The sequence below is a fragment of the Panicum virgatum genome, chromosome 2K (genome assembly GCF_016808335.1).
Source record: "Panicum virgatum strain AP13 chromosome 2K, P.virgatum_v5, whole genome shotgun sequence".
Lineage (NCBI taxonomy): Eukaryota > Viridiplantae > Streptophyta > Magnoliopsida > Poales > Poaceae > Panicum > Panicum virgatum.
The window spans coordinates 53,956,523-53,978,467 of NC_053137.1; the positions used below are offsets into that span (position 1 = coordinate 53,956,523).

The 21,945-nt window shown below is 49.8% G+C and overlaps 4 protein-coding genes across 5 annotated transcripts; 1 reads left to right on the forward strand and 3 right to left on the reverse strand.

Moving 5' to 3' along the window:
- Positions 1-4,355: 4,355 nt before the first annotated feature.
- LOC120685640 (acyl carrier protein 2, chloroplastic-like) lies at positions 4,356-7,435 on the reverse strand. The gene is made up of 4 exons (XM_039967695.1): positions 7,265-7,435; positions 5,743-5,841; positions 5,195-5,317; positions 4,356-4,681 (listed from the first exon to the last, which is right to left on the reverse strand). Exons 1-4 carry the CDS (start codon positions 7,310-7,312, stop codon positions 4,553-4,555), a joined length of 399 nt encoding a protein of 132 aa, XP_039823629.1. The 5' UTR covers positions 7,313-7,435; the 3' UTR covers positions 4,356-4,552.
- A 1,976-nt stretch (positions 7,436-9,411) lies between these two features.
- On the reverse strand, positions 9,412-11,618 carry LOC120685647 (GDSL esterase/lipase EXL3-like). The gene is made up of 5 exons (XM_039967702.1): positions 11,159-11,618; positions 10,862-10,992; positions 10,541-10,774; positions 10,079-10,322; positions 9,412-9,983 (listed from the first exon to the last, which is right to left on the reverse strand). Exons 1-5 carry the CDS (start codon positions 11,439-11,441, stop codon positions 9,790-9,792), a joined length of 1,086 nt encoding a protein of 361 aa, XP_039823636.1. The 5' UTR covers positions 11,442-11,618; the 3' UTR covers positions 9,412-9,789.
- A 2,515-nt stretch (positions 11,619-14,133) lies between these two features.
- On the reverse strand, positions 14,134-16,715 carry LOC120685659 (mediator of RNA polymerase II transcription subunit 4-like). Of its 2 annotated transcripts, none has more exons than XM_039967710.1 (2): positions 15,408-16,715; positions 14,134-14,470 (listed from the first exon to the last, which is right to left on the reverse strand). In XM_039967710.1, exon 1 carries the CDS (start codon positions 16,629-16,631, stop codon positions 15,414-15,416), a length of 1,218 nt encoding a protein of 405 aa, XP_039823644.1. In that variant the 5' UTR covers positions 16,632-16,715; the 3' UTR covers positions 14,134-14,470; positions 15,408-15,413. The 2 variants fall into 2 exon arrangements, with proteins under 2 accessions (XP_039823644.1, XP_039823651.1); XM_039967717.1 differs by having other exon boundaries at positions 14,134-14,473.
- Positions 16,716-17,064: 349 nt separating this feature from the next.
- LOC120685673 (WD-40 repeat-containing protein MSI3-like) lies at positions 17,065-21,610 on the forward strand. Its single transcript, XM_039967729.1, has 5 exons — positions 17,065-17,781; positions 19,235-19,378; positions 19,863-19,987; positions 20,688-20,783; positions 21,203-21,610. The coding sequence occupies exons 1-5, from the start codon at positions 17,146-17,148 to the stop codon at positions 21,408-21,410; spliced, it is 1,209 nt and encodes a 402-aa protein (XP_039823663.1). The 5' UTR covers positions 17,065-17,145; the 3' UTR covers positions 21,411-21,610.
- The last annotated feature ends 335 nt before the right edge of the window (positions 21,611-21,945 follow it).

Consider the following 21,945-nt stretch of genomic DNA (forward strand, 5'->3'; position numbering starts at 1 on the left):
CGATGCTGCTCGTCGAAATTGGCTTGATGCTCCTTGAGCTACGCCAGCTGTGCCTGCCGCGCCGCCGAGCTTGACGAAGAAGAAGGGGTCGCGGCCGGCACCACTAGTTGGTTTGCCTGCGCGTCTGCCCCACCATTCCCGTCATTGCCCGGAGCGTTGTCGTTTTGCCCGTCCGCGAGCTCGGCCACGAAGCACTCCCGAGTGGGATCGTAATCCCCCTCGCTGGAGTCCTCGGAGCAGGTGAGGCAGTAAGCCGCCGCGAGCTGGAACGAGCGGAAAGCGTCGGGATTGCAGACCCCGGAGTAGTCCTCGGCCTCCTCGGCCGTGAAGTTGTCCACGAAGAAGCTGATGTCGTCGGTGATCGAGCTCGCCGTCTCGGGGTAGGTGTTGTCAGGAGATGATGCGATGAGGTTGCGGATCGACAGGAGGTGATGACCCGACAGATCCTCGTACTCGGCGAAGTTGGTGCTGGACGAAGAGGCGTAGGTGGCAACGTTGCACATCCCGAAGGGAATGGGCGACGGCGCAGTCGCGCCCCCCCCTGGGTGGCACTGGGGCTGCAGTCGATGATGGTGCTGGCGTAGATGACGCCGAGGCACGTGATGACGAAGAGGTGGCCTCGTCGGCCGCGACGCTGAGCTGCGACATGGCAACCTCAACCCACGTGGGGGAGCTGAGGCGTGCCGCCCGGCGCCGCTCCATGCACGCTTGTCGCGAGTGCTGGCCCGAGCGCCTGTTGCGCCGGGTTGGTGAAGTCGGAGTGTCAGGGTTGCGTCTGGGCGAGAGGAGCTCCATGAGGTAATCGTTGCCGGTTGCTCTGAACTCAAGACTCCCGAACCAAATCACGTACCCCGCTGGGAGCGGATCCGAGGCGCCCATGGGGAATGGGTTGGATCTGCTCGCCATCCCTGAAGATCAAATGGGAACAAAAGAGAAATGTCACGTAGCCACCCCCTACCTGGCGCGCCAACTATCGGTGTCCTGACCCGGCGGGCCGGACCCAACTAGTGATGATGCTGCGTGTTCCTCGTCCCAGATGTTGATGCAAGAGGCAATACAGTAACGCACGGGTTTATCCTGGTTCCGGCCGTGGGGCCGTACGTCCAGCAAAGGGGTGTGCGAGAGCACTGTACTATCTTGCACCGGGGACGCCTGTAGTAGGGGGTACAAGCGAGGCGAGAGAGGGAGGAAAGCTCCCAAGTCTCTGCTAGAGGGGGAGTTGATTGAGGCAAGTGCCAATATCGGGGCTCAGAAGAGTGTATGTGCTCTGTGAGTAGTGTTGAGCGTTGTGTTCTGCCGAATGGGCCGACCCCCTTAAGGGAAAGCCCGCCTCCTTCTTTTATAGACACAAGGAGGGACGGTGTACATGCACAGGGGATCATGGAAGTCGTCGTCTTCTCCCCGAATCGCGGGGGTGCAGTGGTCGAGCACTGTGGGAAGTACACTGTGGGGTATGGCGCCGGGCGTGGCAGTCGTCCTGGGCATCGTCCTTGGAGGAGTGGTTGGCATTAATGCCTCCGTACGGCGGGCGGGTGAACGGAAGAGCCGTTTGTCCTTTTCGTCGAGGGGTGGCCTCAAGCGAGGCGGAGATGTTTTGCTATCTCGAGGGCAGGCTCGCTACCCTCGAGCGAGGCGGAGACGTTCTGCTTTCTCGAGGGCAGGATCGATACCCTCGAGCGAGGCGGAGACGATCCGCCTCCCCGAGGGTGGGCTCGCTACCCTCGAGTGAGGCGGAGGCGCGGGGCGCAGTCGAGGGCTTCGGCGGGGAGCCCTCGAGCGAGGCGGAGATCACCCCGCGGGTCCGAGGGGGTGCGGATGGGCCGCACTGCGTACGTGGGCCGTGTGTTGGGCTTCTTTGAGTCCTTTCCTGAGGGACCGAAGCCGGCGACCAGAGGGGGGTGAATGGGAGCCGATCAAAATTTCTTCGAAATTCGAACCGTCGGCCTATATCCCAAAAATCACCCAAGCCCTCAAACGTTCTGACCAGAGTTTGGAATAGCTATGGAAAAGCTAAGCCAACACAAAAGGCCTCGAACGAGCGAGCAAAACCACGAAGCAGATCGGAAGCGAATCGGGAAAACTGCAGAAATGATCTGCCAGGACCGGTCTGACCGGTCTTGCCTATCGGTCTGACCGGTGGCACTCAGAAAACCCCCGAAAACTTGGATTCAAACGATGAATCTCGACCAAACGACCACGAAAATCGATGAAACTTGGAGGAAGGCTTCGTTTCTACCCCAAGAACGTATCCCCAAGAGATCTCACCCTAAAGATATCCATAGCACGAGAATTTCGGGATAAGATCAAAAGGAGTGGGATTTTCTCTAGAACTCAAGAAATCGAATTCGAACGAGCTAGTGATTCCAGAGGGTTTAGGACAGAGCTAGAAGCACGGGAATCACAGCAAAGAACTCATGGAACCGTCGCAATCGTGTGCACCAAAAACGAAACCAAAATCCATCACAAACGGGCACAAAAACGAGGGGATTGAATCGATTCAAAAGCCCAGAGGGCACGATGAGGATAGGGACTCCTTTCCCAATCAAATCTCACTCAAGGTCTCAACAATCTATGGACAAAATCTACTCTAAAAAGAGGAACAGAGGGAGGGAGACACAGGGGCGGCGGCCTGGAGAACAGAACAATTCACGGACGCAATACAAAAGCCGCAATTAACCTAACACAAGTGAAGGGGTATTTATACCCGCGGGACCGGTCAGACCGGTTGGTTAGACCGGTGCCAGGGACCGGTCAGACCGGTTGGCCTGCAACACCCCCTGTACACGATCTCATCCGACGGCCGAGGTTCTTTCTTCGGAACGAAGTCTTCTCCACGATGCCGCAGCGAGGCCCTAGACGCCGTCGACGCCCGTCACCTCCGTCAGTCCCGAGACCGACGCCTGTGCCTCCACGACTTTGCGTCTTCAACTGCCGTCCGCCTCCTTGGTTTTGTGGCGCAAACCAAGAAACCCGCCTTCCGTCGCCGCTTGCGCCCCCGATCCAGGAGTGGACGCCACAGCTGCCGCCCGGTCCGAGCTCCGCTCTCGGCTGCCCTTCACCGCCGTCCACCACACGGTCCATCGGCCACAGCACCTCCACGGCAGCTCCTCGTCGACACTCGACGCCCATGTACCTGCAATCCAAAGACCAAGCGCACGATCACACCCCACGGTTGACAATTCACTCATCACAAGCAGGATAGAGTACTCAACATTCTTTATTTCCTTTCTTCCAGATTGGAAGGAGACTGTAGGACTTCGTGGGCCCGGTTGTCCAGCATGTGTTTGCGTTTTTAGGGCTATTTTTGTCCCATAATTATAGTGCTCCTAATCATGGTACCCAACACTAGCGCTTTCTTTAACCTCTTCTAGCTCTCTCCTGGCTCCTGCTCGGCTTTGGGTGGAGCTAGGCATATGTATAGCTGCTGCTTTCCTACTGCGCTTGCAACTGGTTCTTGTTGTTCGGGCGCGAAAAGGTCCCAGGCTAATCGATCAATGGGCGCAGGGGGTGTCGCGCCTGCGCCTGCCGAGCCGACAGCGATGCAGGCATGCAGCCCGTGGTGATGGCTGTCGGGGAATTCGCTCCGACCATGGCAATGGCAGAATATTTTCGTTCCTTCAGGCGACACCACGGAAATGGACGGCTCCAGCAACCAGCAGTACTGCAGGACCACTCATCATGGTGTGCTCTCTGTCTGACTCTGATGAGAGTGGAACCGGATGAACAGAAGCAATTTAACTAATGTCTTCTTTTGGAACCAATTTGAATTAATCAGTAGCTTAACTTGTATGGCTGTAATTTTTAATGTTATACGGCTACCCATGCGTAAAGCTAGCTAGGAAAGCACGCCTGCTGCTCGTGCGTTTTCGTTTGTCCCGTGCGCGTGCTTGACCACCTGCAGCTAGAATGATGGTCTTTCCCTCGGTTTGCAGGCGCGCAATGAGCGAGCTAATCATGCTGTCAAAAAGCAGAGTATGAGCCTTCTGCAGAACTTGGGTTCTGAGTATTGTTCTGAAAAACTTACTGAGAGTTGCCTTTTTTTATGGGAGTAAGAACTACCTTAGGTACATCGAAATGATGTCCTTGTAAATACAAATAGAGTATATGATTTTGAATTCTTCCAATACCTTAGTTTTAAGGAACGAGCCTACTTCGTGTCATCGACTGAAATGTTTCAGGCGTCCACCTTACACATCGCTTGGATCAAACCACGAGACGATTAGCATCAAAACAATATAGGGCAAGATCCATCAGGCATGAGCTTCCAATTATCAGAGCATTCAGTCTAAAGACGCAACGCTTGGAATCTTAGCCACAAAATGGTTACGCTGAATGGTAACCAGGACCCTTACCCCGACCCTCAAATCGCTTCAAATATATAGTCGCAACAAAACTTTCCTTGAACACAAACGCTTCAATGTAATAATATTGCAAGATCCACAATGATAGTAATGACAAAGAAATGGCTCTCCAGGGTAAAATCTAGCAGGGAAGGAGCATGGGACAAGAGATGCCTTAGTTCAGGGCCAGGATAAGTACTACAGCTGCAAGTTTAGGACGATTTTGCAGCAACAAGGTCATCGATGAGATTAGCAGCATCTTCCACGGTTGCAATTGACTGCGCGCTCGACTCCTCCACACTGATCCCAAAAGCTTCCTCGAGGCCCATAACAATCTCAACCTGAAATATAGGTCCACAGCAAGCTTAGTCATTTTTGGAAAAAGTGCTGAGCTGAAGAAAATGCTACATAAGGCAGTAATCCCAGTTTATACTTAAAAACACATGTGACAATAGTACGTTTGCATAAGCTTCAGTCCAGAAGTATTGGTACAAAACTGTTTCAGAGGAATAACAGTGACTGTGAGAGCACGGCGCACCTACAAACAAGATAGATCTACTCCAAGCAGAATAGAGAATTTGATGACTGAGTAGAGAGACGGAGTACTAATCCCACAGGCTATTCCACAGAATGTATTATCAATTTACAATTGGTGTAAGTATACAACAAAATAACAGCCAATTCCAATTGTTATTCTGCTACCCAACAATCATACCAAAAATTTATATAGAGATAGTTATACAACAAAATAACAGCCAATTGTTATTCTGCTACCCAACAATCATACCAAAAATTTATATAGAGATAATTTTGGTTGTTACAAACTTAAAAAGTGTGATATATAGTTCACTTACAGTGTCCAACGAATCAGCACCAAGATCTTGGAACTTGGAGGAGCCACAAACTTCAGTGCCATCAGCAAGTGCAAGCTGCTTCTTGACAATATCACAAACCTGGTCCACTGTCTCCTTTTTAGCCTGGTCAAGTGCATATTTTACAGCACCATAATAGAAAGATCATTAGCAACAATAATATGATACTAATAGTTTCAAAAGAAGATACATCTGTATAGTCTACCAGCTCAAATAACAAATCACAAGCCACACAATGGTTACAGATTACAGAACATTATGCAGCTATATCATAAGGTAACATTAACACATGTCAAATATGAATCCAGGGATGCCAAATGCAAAAAGCAAAAGAAGAAGAAGAAATAATAAATTATTTCCTAACACAATCGAAGTACATAATTGAAGCACTGTTGTGCACAGTGCACAAATCTCCTCTAGAAGCCAAACAAAGCTGTAGTAGTTTGTTGAGTCAAAACAATTTACATATGACAGAATAGTGCATAGCTGCAGCATCATGCAAATCCAGAGAACAATACGTAGTAACTTACGGGACAGCAGACTGCAAATCTTTGTGGCACTGGCTGAAGACAGAATGTTACATTATCTTTCCTTAAACCAGAGAAAGAGACGGACTTAATGTTGATTGCCTGTAAAACATAAATGGTAACATAGTAAGATATGTGAAATTAGGTTGGACACATAAACCAAACTAAAATCTAAGCTACTAAGTACTGTATCAAGCTTATTCCTTCACCAAATTGTTCATTTGAATATGCATATTTGATCCAAGTTTATTGTAGAACCTTTGACAGGTCACAGGTTAATATTACTTAACTCTAAGAGAAAGGCTCAAAGACTTATATAAACATTGCACGCTTATATATCAAAAAGAAAGGGAACAAGTATACACCAAACTCAGAAGATTGTGATTATAGTATCGCCTACTACACAGAATAAAGTGGATCTCTATGTTTCTCTTCACATATTGTCCAGAACGCTCATTTTGTTTTCATCCCAACAAAGTAACACAAAATTACATAAGAACAAGGTTGAGCAGACCACATGAACTTTCCTGTCCATTTATAGTTTTTGAAAAGAAAATAGCAAAATAGCACTTTTTGTTGAATACTTGAACATTGAGCCACTGCAGGACAAGGAGCATTTATATTTTTGTGAAAAAACACAAGAACCTATGTGATTCTGTATTTGAATGTGCTACACGATATGATGCAATAATCAGGATATGGTGAGCCGTGAGCATGAGTTTCAGTCTTCTAGTAGATAGTGCAAGCCTCATCATCTGAAACCCAGACTAGTATACTACCAGGTCTCATGTATCGCCTTACCCCATCCACCTAAAATATGCAAAAAGCTAGCCGACTCTTCTGACATACCAGAACCAAGTAAGTAGACATCAGTTCATGCGAAAGGATCATGTCTTCAATCATTAAAGAGCCAAGAATTTCTCATCTAGCACGATTTCTATTATTAATTCTTTTAGGGCATAAGCATGAAGGTCAGAATAGAAAAAGGCTTGTTAGATCATCACCAATATACCCTATAATCATTGAGCTAAGTGAGACAATTTTAGAGTTGACCCCAAGTGCACTCAAAATAGAAAAACCCCAATAATATCTCATGGTACCGGACTACCGGTCCAGAACTTCTGACTCTACGTCCCATTCGGATACAAGTTCATTAACACCACGGACCCCGCCAATCGAAAAAAAAACACCACTGACACCGTGTCACTAATCTCATAGGACAACACTATGTAAACTTATGTACTATGAGCGCAGATCTACGGATCTCAACTGAAACATCCACCGACTCGATCACCGTAAATGGCTCTCGAATCCGCAGCGAAGGGGCATCTCAAGCGCGACCCAACGCACGAACAACCACACCCCGCAGATCAACACCACAGAAGCACGCAACCACTAACCAGGGAAACCGCACCCCCAGGCGACCATCGGAACCCCTGCGCCGCCAGAGCTAAACCCCCTACTAGTACTCGTACACGGGTTATCCCACAGATCAGACGACGCGAGAGGCGATCCGGCGCCATACCTTGACGGGCATCGCGAGGGAGAGGGCGGATCCGGCGAGGGAAGCCATGGGGTCCGAGCTGGAGAGGCGGCGGCGGCGGCGAGGGAGCAGGCAGCGCGCGTCGGGGCTCGGGAGAAATGGGTTGGCAGGCGAAGGGTGGGTGGGGGAGGGAGAGGTGGCGGGGCGTAATTTATTATAGATACAACGGGGTGGGGCGCATCGGGCTTATCGATCGAGGAGGAGAGGAGAACGGGCGGAGCGCACGAGGGCCGGCCCGTGGCACGGCGGAGGCGGCACGTGCGCGGCCCGGCCCACAGAGGGTTATAGGTGTTTGGGTCTTGCTAGCTCCGCCGCCTGCCTCGTGCGCTCTGTGGGGTACGACCCGGTCGATGATGATGTTGCCCCGTGCGTGAGACTTCTTTTTGGTTTTCCCCCACGCTTTCTAATTGCACTTACGAGCAAGCCAAAGTTGACAGTCATATAGTAACGAGGAAACCAGGGTTGGTAAAAAAAAAATTGCATCTAGAAGGGCCTCCCTTGGTCTTACCTGAATTGCAACATTGCACTATTCCTCCTTCGAGGAAAACAGCCTTGCGTGTTATCCTTTTACGGGATGAAAATTAGCACTGTTGGAACATCTTCAGCAGATTTTGAATGAACGATGTTGTGAGTGTGTTTCTATTAATATAGCAGAAAAAAATACAAAATTATATTTTAAAAAAATATAACCAAAAAAAGAAAAGAAAACGCAAAATCAGCAAATTACCTATCTCTCCTCCTAATAATACTAACAATTTATTCTTTTGGTACTGAGAGGTACTCCAGTAGACTACCAATTCCATCACCAATACCAAAAAATTTATAATAATCGCTAAAACACACCTCTCTCTTGCTCAAATGTAGAGGATTCCTCCCTCCACTCTATCCTTCAAATAATTTGTTATAGCATTTGCTATAAAAAATGTAAAAAATATTATTAGTAATGGAGAGAAAATATATAGGGTACAAGAGATAAGCAATCTGCTGAAGATGCTTTTAGTTAAAAAAAAACTAAAACGTGTAGGGATCACATTCTTTAGTTCGAAGACGAGGCCGGCGGTCGAGGTTGGCCTGAACGCTCAGTATCAGGGAATGCGTTTCTGGCTTTCTGCTAAAAACATGTGCCATGCCCAATGCGTTGCCGCAGTGATCCAGACACTCATGCCATAACTTCTGACTGAAAAGTATCCAGCAAGTGATTCTTTTTTTTTAAGGAAGCAATGGTGATTCTCCCCTCCAGCGCCAGCACATATTACATCACCTACATGATTCCTGATTACAATCCCATGCCACCATTGCTTGTTTCCTTTCGAAAAGCTCTATCTATCATGTGATTATCGTTTCAAAAAAAAACACGTGATTATCATGTCCTAGAGTCCCATGTGGCCATGTCCCTTTCAATGTACAAATCCCATATTCCCATGTCCCTTTCAATGTAGAGTTAGGTTTCATCCATTAGTGACTCAATTTTGTCAACCTCGGCCTGTGTTCCATGAACGACAGGACCCCCGTCCGTCGTGAGCAATAATCGGCCCGGGGCCTGGAGGAGCCCGTTTGCTCATCAGGCTTTAGGGCCTGCTTTGTTTTTGTTTGACGTACCTGAACATTCTGCGGTTCAACGTGCAGGTGATCACTGAGCAGTTTCAATGTGCTCCTAGAAAATCCAGTCACTGCTTGCTAACAACGTCCAATTGAGACCGGCAGGGCCTCCACCGTTTGCAGCAGAAATTCGCTCACGAATTGTTGGAAGATGTGGCTGCATATGAAATAAATTAGAGAGAGAGAGAGAGGAGAAAGGGGTCCCATGGCGGTTTAAACTGATAGAAAAAGAAGGACAATTCACTTATACTTCAACACACTCCGATGATAGGGAAATGAGGGCAATTCATTTAGGTCCGGACGATTGGTGCCGTAGTAAGCTCTCTCCAGCGTCTCCCTTGCCTTGCATCCGATACGCCGTGGAATTGGCCACGAATACTTGGGTCATTGGGTGATAGCAAGCTGGCAGCAATATTTGATGCACTTAACCTGCTTTCTTTGTTACAAGGAATGTTCAATGGCAGCATTGTTGATGGAAGATGGGATCGAAGGAAACCTACAGTGTCTGCCTGACAGACTGAACTCTGAAGTTGCTTCTGTAATACTGACAAAAATTATAAAGCTCCTTGTGTCACGCACAAAAAGGTAATTCCTCAACTCTAAAATACTGGAGGAAACAATAATCACAAAAATGTCTATCCACCACTCTGTTCACACGAATGTACTCCAGACAATACGAAAGTAGGCGAAATCTTGTGTTCACTGTCCAAACTGTGTTATACAGTGCTGCAAGAGAGTAAAACCAAATGTGTTGCGCACCAGCACCACTCACATCCGTTGAATTTCTCGTTTTGTTTGTTTGTTTATTATTAGATAGATGAAGAAGTGGAACAACTGCCCGATGTCTTCGCTGTCTCTGCGAGCAACGCCATCGACACAGGCAGAACCAATCAATAGAGCACCAACGATCACAGCAGCTTCTCTACGTATCTTGGGAACAGATAGTCCACGATGATCTCGTAAGCCCTCTCGGTAGGATGGAAGCTGTCCCAGAACACGTACTTGCGGTCGTCGGGGCACGTCGCCGCCGTCAGCTGGTTGCACAGGAGCGACACCTCGAACACCCCGGTGCCGCAGCATCCTCTCGTCGAGACGTCAAACCCTGCGACGCGAGCGAGCAGCGAGCCATCAGATCGACAGGCCAGAGCACGAGCCCCCCAGCCAGTACACACGACGGCAAGGCGAGAAGAAGCTCGCCGTATTTGCAGGGGTCGGCGATCATGTCGCGCAGGACGTCGTAGATGTCCACGTAGCCGATCCTCTGGCAGCGGAGCTCCCCCTGGAGACGCGCGACCGCCGCCTGCAGCCGGGAGTTGAACACCCGCGCCGCGCGGTTGCGCGCCGGGTCGCAGTCCCTGGCGAGGGTCCGCTGCGACGGCACGCACCCGACGGGCGGGAGCCCCAGGATCGCGATCCGCCTGGCACCTTGCTGGTACAGTTGCTGCAGCAGCAACAGGCGACGACGCCAATCATGATCAGACATTGTACCCTTGTTTGTTTCAGACTTTCAGTAGCCTGAATGAAACCTTCAGCGTTTACAGAATTACATGTGGCAGCAGATTCGAGAAATGCAAATCGATGGACGAATTCAGTTAAATTGCTCGGGCAATTTTAGTTGGGATGACGTCGTCGTGAGAAGGAACGGAAGAAATGTTTCACCTTCATGAAGTCGCAGGCCTGCTGAACTAGGAAATCGACGTACGCCGAGATGTCGTACTGCAGAGGCCTGACCGGGGCGAGGTAGTAGTTGTTGGCGATGTCGTCCGTGCCGGCGCAGACCAAGAACAGGCTCTCGGCCACGATGCCCGCGGCGGCCTCTTCTCCGACGATCCCTGCCAGCTTCTCCCTGTACTCGGTGAACATATTGAGCTCCTCCTGCATCGGCAGGACGGCCTGAAACGAGACCAGGGAAGGGAGTGTGAGCCCATGAGGTGACGTTACGAGTGAACGATGATGAGCTTTGCCATGGCTGCTGTTTACCACTAGAGTGGAGGTGAGGGGGTCGTAGCCGGTGCCCGCTGAAGCGAAGCTGACGCCGGTGAGGAGGTCGTCGTCGGTGAGGTCAGTGCCGAGGTACGCCGGAACCAGGTCCTTGAGGCCGAGACGCGACGCTGCACAAACGTGCCGTCATCATCGCCAAGATTGTTTGAAGCACTTTTCAAAAAATGATTGTTTGAAGCGATCGAGTCGCAGGAATGAATTTTCATCGTCTGCTCGATCGTTAGCCGCGCCTGAGTTGGAGCGGAGGATACTCAGGATAGCAAGCAACGAACGAACCTAGCAAGTCGGTGGGGATCCGGCCGTTGGAGAAGCGACCGGTGGGGACGCCGCCGTTGAGGTCCTTGCCGTACGGGCGGAAGTCGGACCTGGTGAGCGTGAGGACGGCGTTGTTGTTGCCCGTGTCGACGATGGAGTCGCCGAACACCAGGAGGGCCGGCACCCGCGGCCTGCCGCCGGCGGCGGCCGCTGTCCCGTTGCCCGCGGCGGCCGCCACGGCCTGCCATGGCGACACGAAGGCGAGGGCGAGCAGCGGCAGCGCGGCACTACCGCCACACCCCATGAGCTGTATCCTAACCACCGCAGCTTGTTGCCTTCGATCGCTTCCACTCCCGCCACCGTGGCAGGTTGACTGGAGTAACAAGCCTTTGGGCTCACGAGAAGCTAGAACAAGTGGGCGTCGGCAGCAGGGCGCCCAGTCGGTGAGATCGGTCGCTCGATGAACTCCAGCCACTGATCGGTCTCCTGCGCTCCTGACCATCTTTGTTTGGACCTGGAATAGGTTAGCTAGGGAGCCTAAGGTGCGCTTGCCCATGGAAAGATACCATTTGCAGGCCAAACGAAACAACCACATTCAGAATTTCAGATCACGATCACATGCATCACAATCAGACTTAGGAAAATGCAGCATTCTTATGTGCATCGTCCAGAAGATTCAGTTAATGACGCTGAAACAATCGGTTTTAACATGACTGAAGGCAATCAGAAAAGCAGCAGCACAGCAGCAGAAACGATGTCAGAGCCAAAAGACATCAGAGGCTGGATTGGGATCCGGTAGCCCAGAAACGATGTCAGATTGGCTTGATAGACCTGTACATTTCACATAATCTGGGATATTTTCTTTTCCGAGAAAAAAGGAACAGTACGGGATTATGCAAATATGCCCAATAATGGAAGGGTGGGCACATGCGAGGTTGGTCGCTCCAATCCGGTTTGCCGAACAATACAAACACACAGCAAAATCAATCATGTTGAACTCACGTGTCAGATGTGCATTTTTTTGCATCTATTTGTCCATATCATTTTTGCAAAGAAGCACCACATTCCATGTCGGGTTAGAGGCACCCTAACTAGGAGACTAAATCACCCTTAAAACACAAAACACATGTTAGGCAACCGGGCCCTCGAAGTCCTACAGTCTCCCTCCAATCCAAAGGAAAGGACTCAAAGAAACCAAATACGCGGCCCACGTACACAGTGCGGCCCATCCAAGCCACCTCGAACTTGCGGGGCGATCTCCGCCTCGCTCGAGGGCTCCCCGCCGAGACCCCCGAGGACGCCCCGCATCTCCGCCTCGTTCGAGGGTAGCGAGCCTACCCTCGAGAGAGCAGACTGACTTCGCCTCACTCGAGGGTGGGAGGCCTACTCTCGGGGGAGCAGATCGTCTCCGCCTTGCTCGAGGCCACCCCTCGACGGAAAGGACAAACGACCCTTCCGCTCACCCGCCCGCCGTACGGAGGCATTAAATTCCAACCACTCCTCCGCAGCATCCGGATCAGACGGCGTCAGGCAGCCACTCCGCGCAGTGGCTGTGACCGGAGTCCCGTCCGCCAACTCCGGTCACTGCTCCGCCATTCCGGACGCTGTGGCGACACTGTGGGTACCTGCGACACAGTGCAAGACATGCTCGGCACTGCTCCAGCCACTGTGCTGCCAACTCCCCATACCTCCTTCATACTTTCCCCTCCGCAGAACTCTCGAACGGCATGGGCACGACCCTCGGAAGCGGCTCCGACCTTGACCAGGACGAGACCCTGGCCTGCAGGACCCTCGGAACGTCGCCACGCCACGCCTGGAGGACGGTACCCCCTACAGCAACCACCACGCCGCCCGCTGGAGCTACAAGGACGCCGGCGCGATCTCCGCAAGGCCAAGAACGACACCCAGCACGACTGCCACGCTAGGCGCCATACCCCCGCAGTATACTTTCTACAGTGCTCGACCACTACACCCCCGCGATTCGGGAAAAAGATGACTTCCGCGATCTCCCCGTGCATGTACACCGCCCCTCCTTGTGCCTATAAAAGGGGGAGGCGGGCTCTATCTTAACGAGGTTCATCTAGCAGAACACAACACTCAACACCACTCACAGAGCACATACGCTCTTCTGAGCCCCGATATTGGCACTCGTCTCAATCAACTCCTCCTCTAGCAGAGACCTGGGAGTTTCGCTCCCTCTCTCGCCTCGCTTGTACCCCCTACTACAAGCACCCCCGGTGCAAGACAGTACAGTGCTCTCGCACATCCCTTTGCTGGACGTACGGCCCCATGGCCGGAACCAGAATAAACCCGTGCGTTAATGTGTTGCCTCTTGCATCAACCATCTGGGACGAGGAACACGCAGCATCATCACTAGTTGGGTCTGGACCACCGGGTCAGGACGCCGACATTCCACCACCCAAAATAGAAATGGAACACGATTTAAGTAGACAGATGAATCCATCTTGAGCAGAAGCCAGCCATGTGCTAATGTAAAATTGCTAGTAAGCTACAACTAGCTAAGTGGCTCAACCATGAATCCAAAATGGTTAGGGTTTCACAGATCTTTATGCTAAGACATACTGCGCATGCTGACTCAAAGCTTATAAGAGAATTTTGTGGTGTTACGACATACAATGCACAAAATTGGCATGCACGGTGAGGTCGCCGTGTAATGTCAGTACAATAGATTAGCAAGACCTTTCAAGACTGGATAGCGGACAATAGTACATGAACATGTACACTCTGAAAGAAATACGTAGATGACCTCTTTATAAGTTTAACACATCATTTCAGCATCCAAAAACAAATCTTTATGTGTTTAACACATCCAAATCCACTAGTAAGACTGTTAAAATTAGTGACTTTTTACATTTTATATAATTTTTCCCCCTTTTTTCCTGGTGACTCCTGTTGGGTTTTATCTCTAGCTTACCCCAGCTTGTTTGGCACTAAAAAGCTTTGTTACTGAATAAATACAGTATGCATACACTTAATGACATCAAGAATCTACGATAAATTAAACCAACAGAAGACAATATATCCTTATCCCAGTAGACCAAGGGGGAAGATAACCAAATATGGTGCATGGTATTGTTACAATGGCATATAATGGCATGCACACTGCACCAAAGCTTAACTAAAATAAAGTTCCAGAATGATATTTCCCTGATGGAGATGGTGAAACTAGGTCGCATTTAACAGCTACATTCCTAAGATTAGACAAGCAAACTGAGCCAACAAACTACGTGTCGAAGAATGAGTCACAGGTTGATTATTCAACGATCCCTAGAATAATCTCTTAAAAATGCTTTCCCAGATATGACGCACATCCTGCTAAGGCAAGTTAAAGGTAGGTATCAGTGGTGGAATCATTTTAGTGAGCATGCAGCTTTCCCAGGTAACTACAATGTAATGGAGTCTATGTCTACTTTACAATGTGAAAGATAAGCATATCTAGAAAAGATCTGAAGTGATCTCTGTAAAACAAAGGCCACATGATGCCTCTAGGATAAAGGTAAACAACTGTAACATGCATCGCAAATGTGAAGTTATGAGTTTAGAATAATTTGTAACTCACTTGACATTTCACTTAGTCATGCAAAGGTTGTTCCCAGCTATCATTACTTGGTAAAAATACAAACAATTAATGGTACAATCTACTCATCTACTGTGTTACAGGAACATAATGTGAAATAAGGCAAACAATTGATATGAAGTATACTATTAGTAAAGCAAGGTTAAAATACACTAACTTATGACGTTTTGGAAAAAGCACCATTACATTGATCTGAGAATCAGGCAATCAGCTCCAAAGTTCACAAGTAGTCAGGACAACATGAGCAGACAAATTGCGAGCATGGAACATCCTACTTGAAAAGCCCAACCATATGATAGCAGGCAATAACAACTGAAACCATACAAAGTGTAGCACAGCAAGCACAAATTCATCATTTTCAGCATCCATAGAAGAAGCCATCAGGATCAAGTTTCATCATTCAGACATATTGAACTACAAATGCCAAGGCAACATAACTCCATGAGGAGATTAGCATTTATAAATTATAAGAACAGTTACCCACGATCTGGCAACTAAACCAGTACAGATTTCAACCATCTACGGAAATCTACCCAATATACCAGATTTAGTGCTGAAACAATCAAACAGACAGCCGCGAACAACATCAGCTAAAGATTATGATATGTATCTTTGCTATTGCATGGTCACAATGGCTTTAAAACACATGAATGATGGAATGGTGGATCTTACCGAGCACTAATCCTCATCATCTTCTTCTGAGCTCCCAACGTCACTACTGTACTCATCACTGCTACTGCTCTCAAAATCAAGCTGAACAGGCTTCACTTGTATTGGCTCCGGGCCCATTGGTGCCACTGGCCGCACTGAGACAGGTGCCTGCGGCACAGGGGCCTGTGGTTCTTCACCCTTGACACCAGGTAGTATGTCATCCAGTGGCAGTGTGATTGGGTCACCAGGCTTCCATCCCGGCGGTGGCTTTAGTTCCTTCGGGAACATGGGTGGCAACGTGTTTGGTATCCTCAGTGCCCCTTCCTGTGGCGGCGGCTCATATAGCGGCATGGCCTCCACCTCCGCTGTGATCCCCTCCTTCGTTTCCAATGGCTTCTTGGGCACCCCTACATCCATATCAGCACACTGATACAGCATCGAGTACCGCATCTCTTGTTCCTGCGGTGCGGGTGGCAACGCCCCACGGAGAGGCAGCCCAGCGCCGTGCTCCGGTGGAGCGAAGGTCGTGGAACTTATGCGGCGAGCATAGCTCAGTATGTCGTCCAGCTTGAACCTGGAGTGGAGGGACGCGCCGAAGTCGCCGTCCGACACCGGCTTGGGGTCGTCAGCAGCGGCGGCGCCACGCGGGCGCTTGGGGTCTCGGCGGTAGTCGGCGTAGTCGTCGACGAGGCGGTCAAGCACGTGGTGGGCTTCGTGCAGCTTCTTCGCGAAGGCTAGCAGCGCAGCGTCCTTGGTACGCGCCTCGCGGGCAAGCCGCGCTCGGGCGTCCTGCAGGTCCAGAGTCTCTTGCAGCTCGGCGACGGCCTCGAAGAGCTGCGTCTGGAGGGTGGTGAGGAGCGCCAGTGCGTCCTTGGTGGAGGAGATCGGGGTCGGCAGCGGCGGCGGCGGCGGCGACGACGACGCCGAGGGAAGGAAGGTGGGGAGCGACCCCCGGTACGCCGAGATCCACGCGGCCCGGTTGGGCGATAGCTCGAAGAGGTTGGAGGCGAGCGACGATATAAGCTGGAGCAGCGACTGCGCGCGGGGGAGCGGCGGCAGGAGCGGGAGCAGCGACGGCGAGGTGGTTAGGGTTGGGGCCGCGCCGGCGCCGGCGGTTGCGCTGGCGGGCAGGTTGCTGTGTGGAGGCGAGGAGGTGGGGTTCAACGGGGACGGGTTGGGCGGGAGCGACGGCGACGAGGCGGTAAGCCCCATCCTCGCCGGGGAAGGCATGTGCGGCTGCATCATCTCGGCGGCGGCGGCGGAGGGCGCAGCGGTCGGACGCGAGCTCGAGAAGCTCCTCGTGCTTGAGCCTTGAGAACGCCAGCTATCCACTTCGTGGGCTCACGACCCTAAACATATATGGGCCGTGAAGTAGTTATATTTTTGGGCTTTGTGGCTGGAGGCCCAACATGTTCGCCTTAAAAGCCCTTTGCCTCTGCCTAGCCTCCCCACCGGCCCACCCCCACCCCCGTCGCTTCGTCCCCCCCCCCCCCCCCCCCCCCCCCCCATTCCTTTTGGCGGGCGGGAGACAAGCAGCGCGCCGTGAAGTAGTTATATTTTTGGGCTTTGTGGCTGGAGGCCCAACATGTTCGCCTTAAAAGCCCTTTGCCTCTGCCTAGCCTCCCCACCGGCCCACCCCCACCCCCGTCGCTTCGTCCCCCCCCCCCCCCCCCCCCCCCCCCATTCCTTTTGGCGGGCGGGAGACAAGCAGCGCGCCGCCTCCACTTCCCGCGCGAAGCAGCAAACCGAAGAAGAAGCCATGGACGACGGATCCTCCTCGCCGGCGAGCCCCCCGTCGACGGCAGCGCCGTCCGCAGCGGAGATGGAGGAGTACGGGAACTGGAAGAAGAACGCAGCGGTGCTCTACGACCTCGTCATCTCCCACCCGCTCGAGTGGCCGTCGCTCACCGTGCAGTGGCTCCCCTCCAAGTCGTCGACCCGCGGCCACCGGCTCGTTGTGGGCACTCACACCTCCGACCAGGCCCCCAACAGCCTCATGGTCTTGGACGCGGTGCTCCCGCTCCCGCCCCGCCTCGCGGCGGCCGCCGCTGCCTCGGGCGGCGCCGTCCCGGCCCCGTCCGTGTCCGTCTCCCTCGCGGCGCCGCACCGGGGCGAGGTAAACCGCGCGCGCTGCATGCCGCAGCGGCCCTTTACGGTGGCCACCAAAACGTGCCTGGATGAGGTCCACGTGTACCATCTCGGCGACGGCGACGGCAGCGAGAAAAGCGGCGCCGATGTTGTGCTACGGGGGCATGACGCGGAGGGTTATGGTTTGGCCTGGAGCCCGATGAAGGAGGGATGGCTGCTGAGCGGCTCGTATGATAAGAAGATTTGCCTGTGGGATCTTGCCTCTGGGAGTGGAGCTCCTGTTCTGGATGCCCATCAGGTGTTTGAGGTAATGCCCCGTTTGACGCTCCTGTTTCTTTTCCCCCTTCAATTCGTGTGCCACTTTATTCAGTACCGCTACACTTTCGGTTCAGATATTTACGTTCACTTCATTACCGTGTGACTTGATGTATAGAGTGCTAGATTTGTTTCATTTGTTTGTAATATAAATTGGCTTTGGAACAGTATGTGCAGTAAATATTTATGGTGCACCCGGAGGTGATGAGATGTAGGTTTAACCGTGTAAGAAAAAGCTGCAGTGGCTCCATACTTTGATGTAATATGTTATTCTGGAAACCAATTTATTTTGTTTGCGCTTTGTGCTGTCCAGCAATTTGAATTAACTCCCAAAGGGAGGCCCGCGCGACGGGCTATTAGCTCAGTGGTAGAGCGTGCCCCTGATAATTGCGTCGTTGTGCCTGGGCTGTGAGGGCTCTCAGCCACATGGATAGTTCAATGTGCTCATTAGCGCCTGACCCGAAGATGTGGATCATCCAAGGCACATTAGCATGCCTTCTGTGACAGTTAATTTAGCATGTTCAAAATTAGGGGAAATATTAGAAACCTACCAATTGTTTAATTCCTCCTTTGCAATTGTTTCACTGAAATGCAATTTTCCTTAACATGCCGAAGCTTCTCTGTTTCTCTTGTACCATAATTTAGCTGAGGCGTCTGAGCTGCAGAGAGAAGGGCATTTACCCATTGACTATCTCGATTAGAACCAGAAGTCCTCTGTTCCCAAAGACCCAAAGCCCAATTTGATACTTGGAGAACTTGCTTCCTGTTTTTACAAATAAGGATATTTCTGTTGTCAGTTATATACTTTGCAACCAGCATTGTTTTCGGTAGCATAGGTTCCTTCTTTTGAAATCCAAGAACGATGCTCAGAAGAGTTCTTGTTCATACTATTAGGCTTTACCACACAATTCCTATAGTTGTTCTAAAGCGACTTTTATTGTTTCCCTGTTGCCAAGGAAATCAACCTCAGACCTTGTGTTCCTTTTTTATGTGTTACCCCATACCTAGAGCTCTATATGAGAAAGGGTAATCCGAGAAAAAATTTGGTCCTTTTGTTATGTCTGTCTTTTTGGAACATCTGAGTATTCATTACTTTGTTATTGCAATACTAAACTGGCAGAACACAAGCTCCTGTAGAAATGTGACTACGTTTGTTGTGCATTGGATTGTTTCCAATATTTGTTGATGTCAGGATATTGTCATTAGTATTAGATAGGTCATGACATATTTGTTCTTTTGTTCTTTATCTCACCTATCTAATAAGTACTTCTGTCAGATCACATTCATTTAAAGCATTTTAGAAACTCTGGAATTGTATCAGCATTATTTGGTATGCAACATAAAGAAGTCATAAGCTGTCCCTTCCACTAAATGTTAACCATCTTATTCTTGCCAGTGTTATCTTGTTTTTATTCAGAGTGTCTGGTGGATATTTGCTTTTGCAGGCTCATGAGGATCTCGTTGAAGATGTTGCCTGGCACCTGAAAGATGACAATATATTTGGATCTGTTGGGGATGACTGCAAGTTGATGATGTGGGACCTGCGTACAAACAAACCAGAACAATCTATTGCTGCACACCAAAAGGAGGTAGGCTTGCTTCAACCAAGGATTATCAAACTGTATGTTGAGGCCTTGATGTTCAGATAATTGCATTTGCGCACCTTTTGCTTTTGTGAATTGGAGTGGTATATGAAACAAACTCCAAAAATCTATAAGATAATGCTCAATCCATCTGCATGAGATAGTTTTCACCTTTTTTTAGTTTATAGTGGAACATTATGCATTTTGTCTTCCTGCATCCGGTGCCATATTTTGCCTGAGATAATTTTATTTTTCTGTGTGTTTTGAGCTGAAGAGCAATAGGAAACTGGGCACATGATTCATTTATCTATGGCCCTCCCTTGTGATTAGGCAATAGTGATGCATTGGTGGTCATGCTGACCTTTCAGTTTGCTTTTGTATTTTACTTCTATAAAAAAATAAAAATATCATATGCTCACTATTTCAGTCCTGTCCTGCCCTACTTCTTGGATTGATTTATGTTCATAATGTGGACAATTCACTTTTGTAGGTCAACTCTTTGTCATTCAATCCATTTAATGAATGGATCTTGGCTACAGCATCTGGAGATGCGACAGTTAAGCTATTTGATATGCGAAAATTATCGAGAAGCTTGCACACTTTCGACAGCCATGAGTACGTAATTTTTGTGTGTGCCCTATGTGCTTCAGTCTTTATTTCTTCTGTAGGAAATTTAATAACTGCATATATGCAATCCTTTTACTTTACACTTTGGTTTGATATTGTATTTAATACACACTGGGAACCTAAATATGTTGGAAAATAACCAGTATCTTAATGGGCCAGTGGAAGATTTCAGTTGCAAAAGAGGTTGGTGCTTTCTGCCTTTATGTCACTATTTTTTGTAACTTGTAACATGTGACTGGTCCATAACAAAGGTGGTACGCAAGAATTGCTCCCGTGATCCTGTTTTAGATAACCTGCCCTAATCTTACACAAGGGATTGTTTGGAGGACAGCAATTTGTGGTACCCCACTACATAAGGACCTGTGGCAACTCTGAATATTTGTTGGTTACCGCACGAAGTTTAATTTCAATTGATGTTTATCCTTCTACAAGAGATAATTAGCTAAAGTAATCTCCACCATTTATTGGCTTAAGAAATCCGTGCATGTTTTAAGACCACTGGAGCACTTACCCTTCTGTAAGTAACAAACCTATTAACTTGGCATACTTTGGAGCACTGAAGCACTCTATTTGTCAGTCTATCCTTTGTTATTAATCAGTCTATCTGTTTCTTCAACCTAACTGATTTGCGTTACCTTTCTTTATTGTTGGTGTCTGAAATTTTCTGTTGCACGATTTGCATATGCAGGGGCGAGGTGTTTCAGGTTGAATGGAACCCGAATTTGGCTACTGTATTAGCTTCATCTGCCGCAGACAAAAGAGTGATGATATGGGATGTCAACAGGTACGTTGAGTCAAACCAACTCCGAAGTTCTATTGTATTTGCAGTAGTTGTCTATTTTTTAGTCCTACCAATGCCATGACTTAAAGAGAAGGTACATCCTATGAAATTATCCAATTCAACATCTACGATGGGGGCTCTTCATGCAATCTACAATTACTAACTGTACAAAGGCTAAATCTAGTTGCTGTAGGCATTACCTTGGAGATCTCTTTAGGTACAAAAGCTTATGTGGATTACTAAATTTTCGCATTCATCAAGTCAAATCCTTGGGGCCTTTTTTGTCCTTGTCACGTTCCATCGCCATGACAGATTCCAATATAGTTGAAGCAAAGCCTCGGTTCTTATTGGTGACAATTTCTTTTGACCATGTGCCCTTTTCCTTTTTTTTTTCTGGTTCTGACTTGTCTTGTGGCTGTCAGGATTGGAGATGAGCAGTCAGAGGACGCTGATGACGGATCCCCGGAGCTGCTGTTCGTCCATGGAGGCCACACGGCCAAGATATCAGAGCTGTCGTGGAACCCCAGCGAGAAATGGGTCGTTGCCAGCGTGGGTGAAGATAACATCCTGCAGATCTGGGAGATGGCGGAGAGCATCTACAGCGATGACTACTCGCTGCAGGACAACTGACGCATGCCTCGCCACATAAGATGAGTTAGTTGCCTGTTCAGTGGCACCAAGCATACTCGGAGGGATTGTGTCTGCAGTTAACCTGTGGTAGGATCCAAGAGACATTCATTCATTCCTGAGTTGCTATCGTCCGTGCGAAGATGATGACTCGATTAAATTCGTATGATATCTCAGTTTACCTGTGTGGATCTTGTCTGATCGATCCTCTTGTGTTTTTGTCTGTCCCAAATCCCGACCAGCTAGTATCTTTCAGTGCCGAGCCTGATCCGTGGTGGTGTGCTGGCAGCAGCACCCGATCTGTGCACCCGAACATGCTGGGTTCAGCTGCCGCGACCATGCTGCGCGTCTCCGTTCCGCATCGCAATCATTCGCTGTCACGTCCCAGTTCGAAAGGAGAGGGCGGAAAGGCCAACTCCGAGATGCGCCCCGTCCCATCCCGTCGCGAGATGCGCACGCTGGCTGGACGACGGGAGCGAGCCCGCCCGTCGCGCCTAGGGGCTCTCTGTCCTGCTGGGAGTCTGAAGGAAAAATCGGG

Coding starts and splice junctions, on each gene's coding strand:
- LOC120685659 (XM_039967710.1), bottom strand. CDS start 16,631: ATGATGCAGCCGCACATGCCTTCCCCGGCGAGGATGGGGCTTACCGCC.
- LOC120685647 (XM_039967702.1), bottom strand. CDS start 11,441: ATGGGGTGTGGCGGTAGTGCCGCGCTGCCGCTGCTCGCCCTCGCCTTC. Junction 10,775..10,861: donor CCCTCACCTCCACTCTAGTG/GTAAACAGCAGC, acceptor GTCTCGTTTCAG/GCCGTCCTGCCGATGCAGGA. Junction 10,323..10,540: donor AGGCCTGCGACTTCATGAAG/GTGAAACATTTC, acceptor TTGCTGCTGCAG/CAACTGTACCAGCAAGGTGC.
- LOC120685673 (XM_039967729.1), top strand. CDS start 17,146: ATGGACGACGGATCCTCCTCGCCGGCGAGCCCCCCGTCGACGGCAGCG. Junction 19,379..19,862: donor TTGCTGCACACCAAAAGGAG/GTAGGCTTGCTT, acceptor TCACTTTTGTAG/GTCAACTCTTTGTCATTCAA. Junction 19,988..20,687: donor CACACTTTCGACAGCCATGA/GTACGTAATTTT, acceptor TTGCATATGCAG/GGGCGAGGTGTTTCAGGTTG.
- LOC120685640 (XM_039967695.1), bottom strand. CDS start 7,312: ATGGCTTCCCTCGCCGGATCCGCCCTCTCCCTCGCGATGCCCGTCAAG. Junction 5,318..5,742: donor GATTTGCAGTCTGCTGTCCC/GTAAGTTACTAC, acceptor GCACTTGACCAG/GCTAAAAAGGAGACAGTGGA. Junction 4,682..5,194: donor GTGCTGATTCGTTGGACACT/GTAAGTGAACTA, acceptor CCTATATTTCAG/GTTGAGATTGTTATGGGCCT.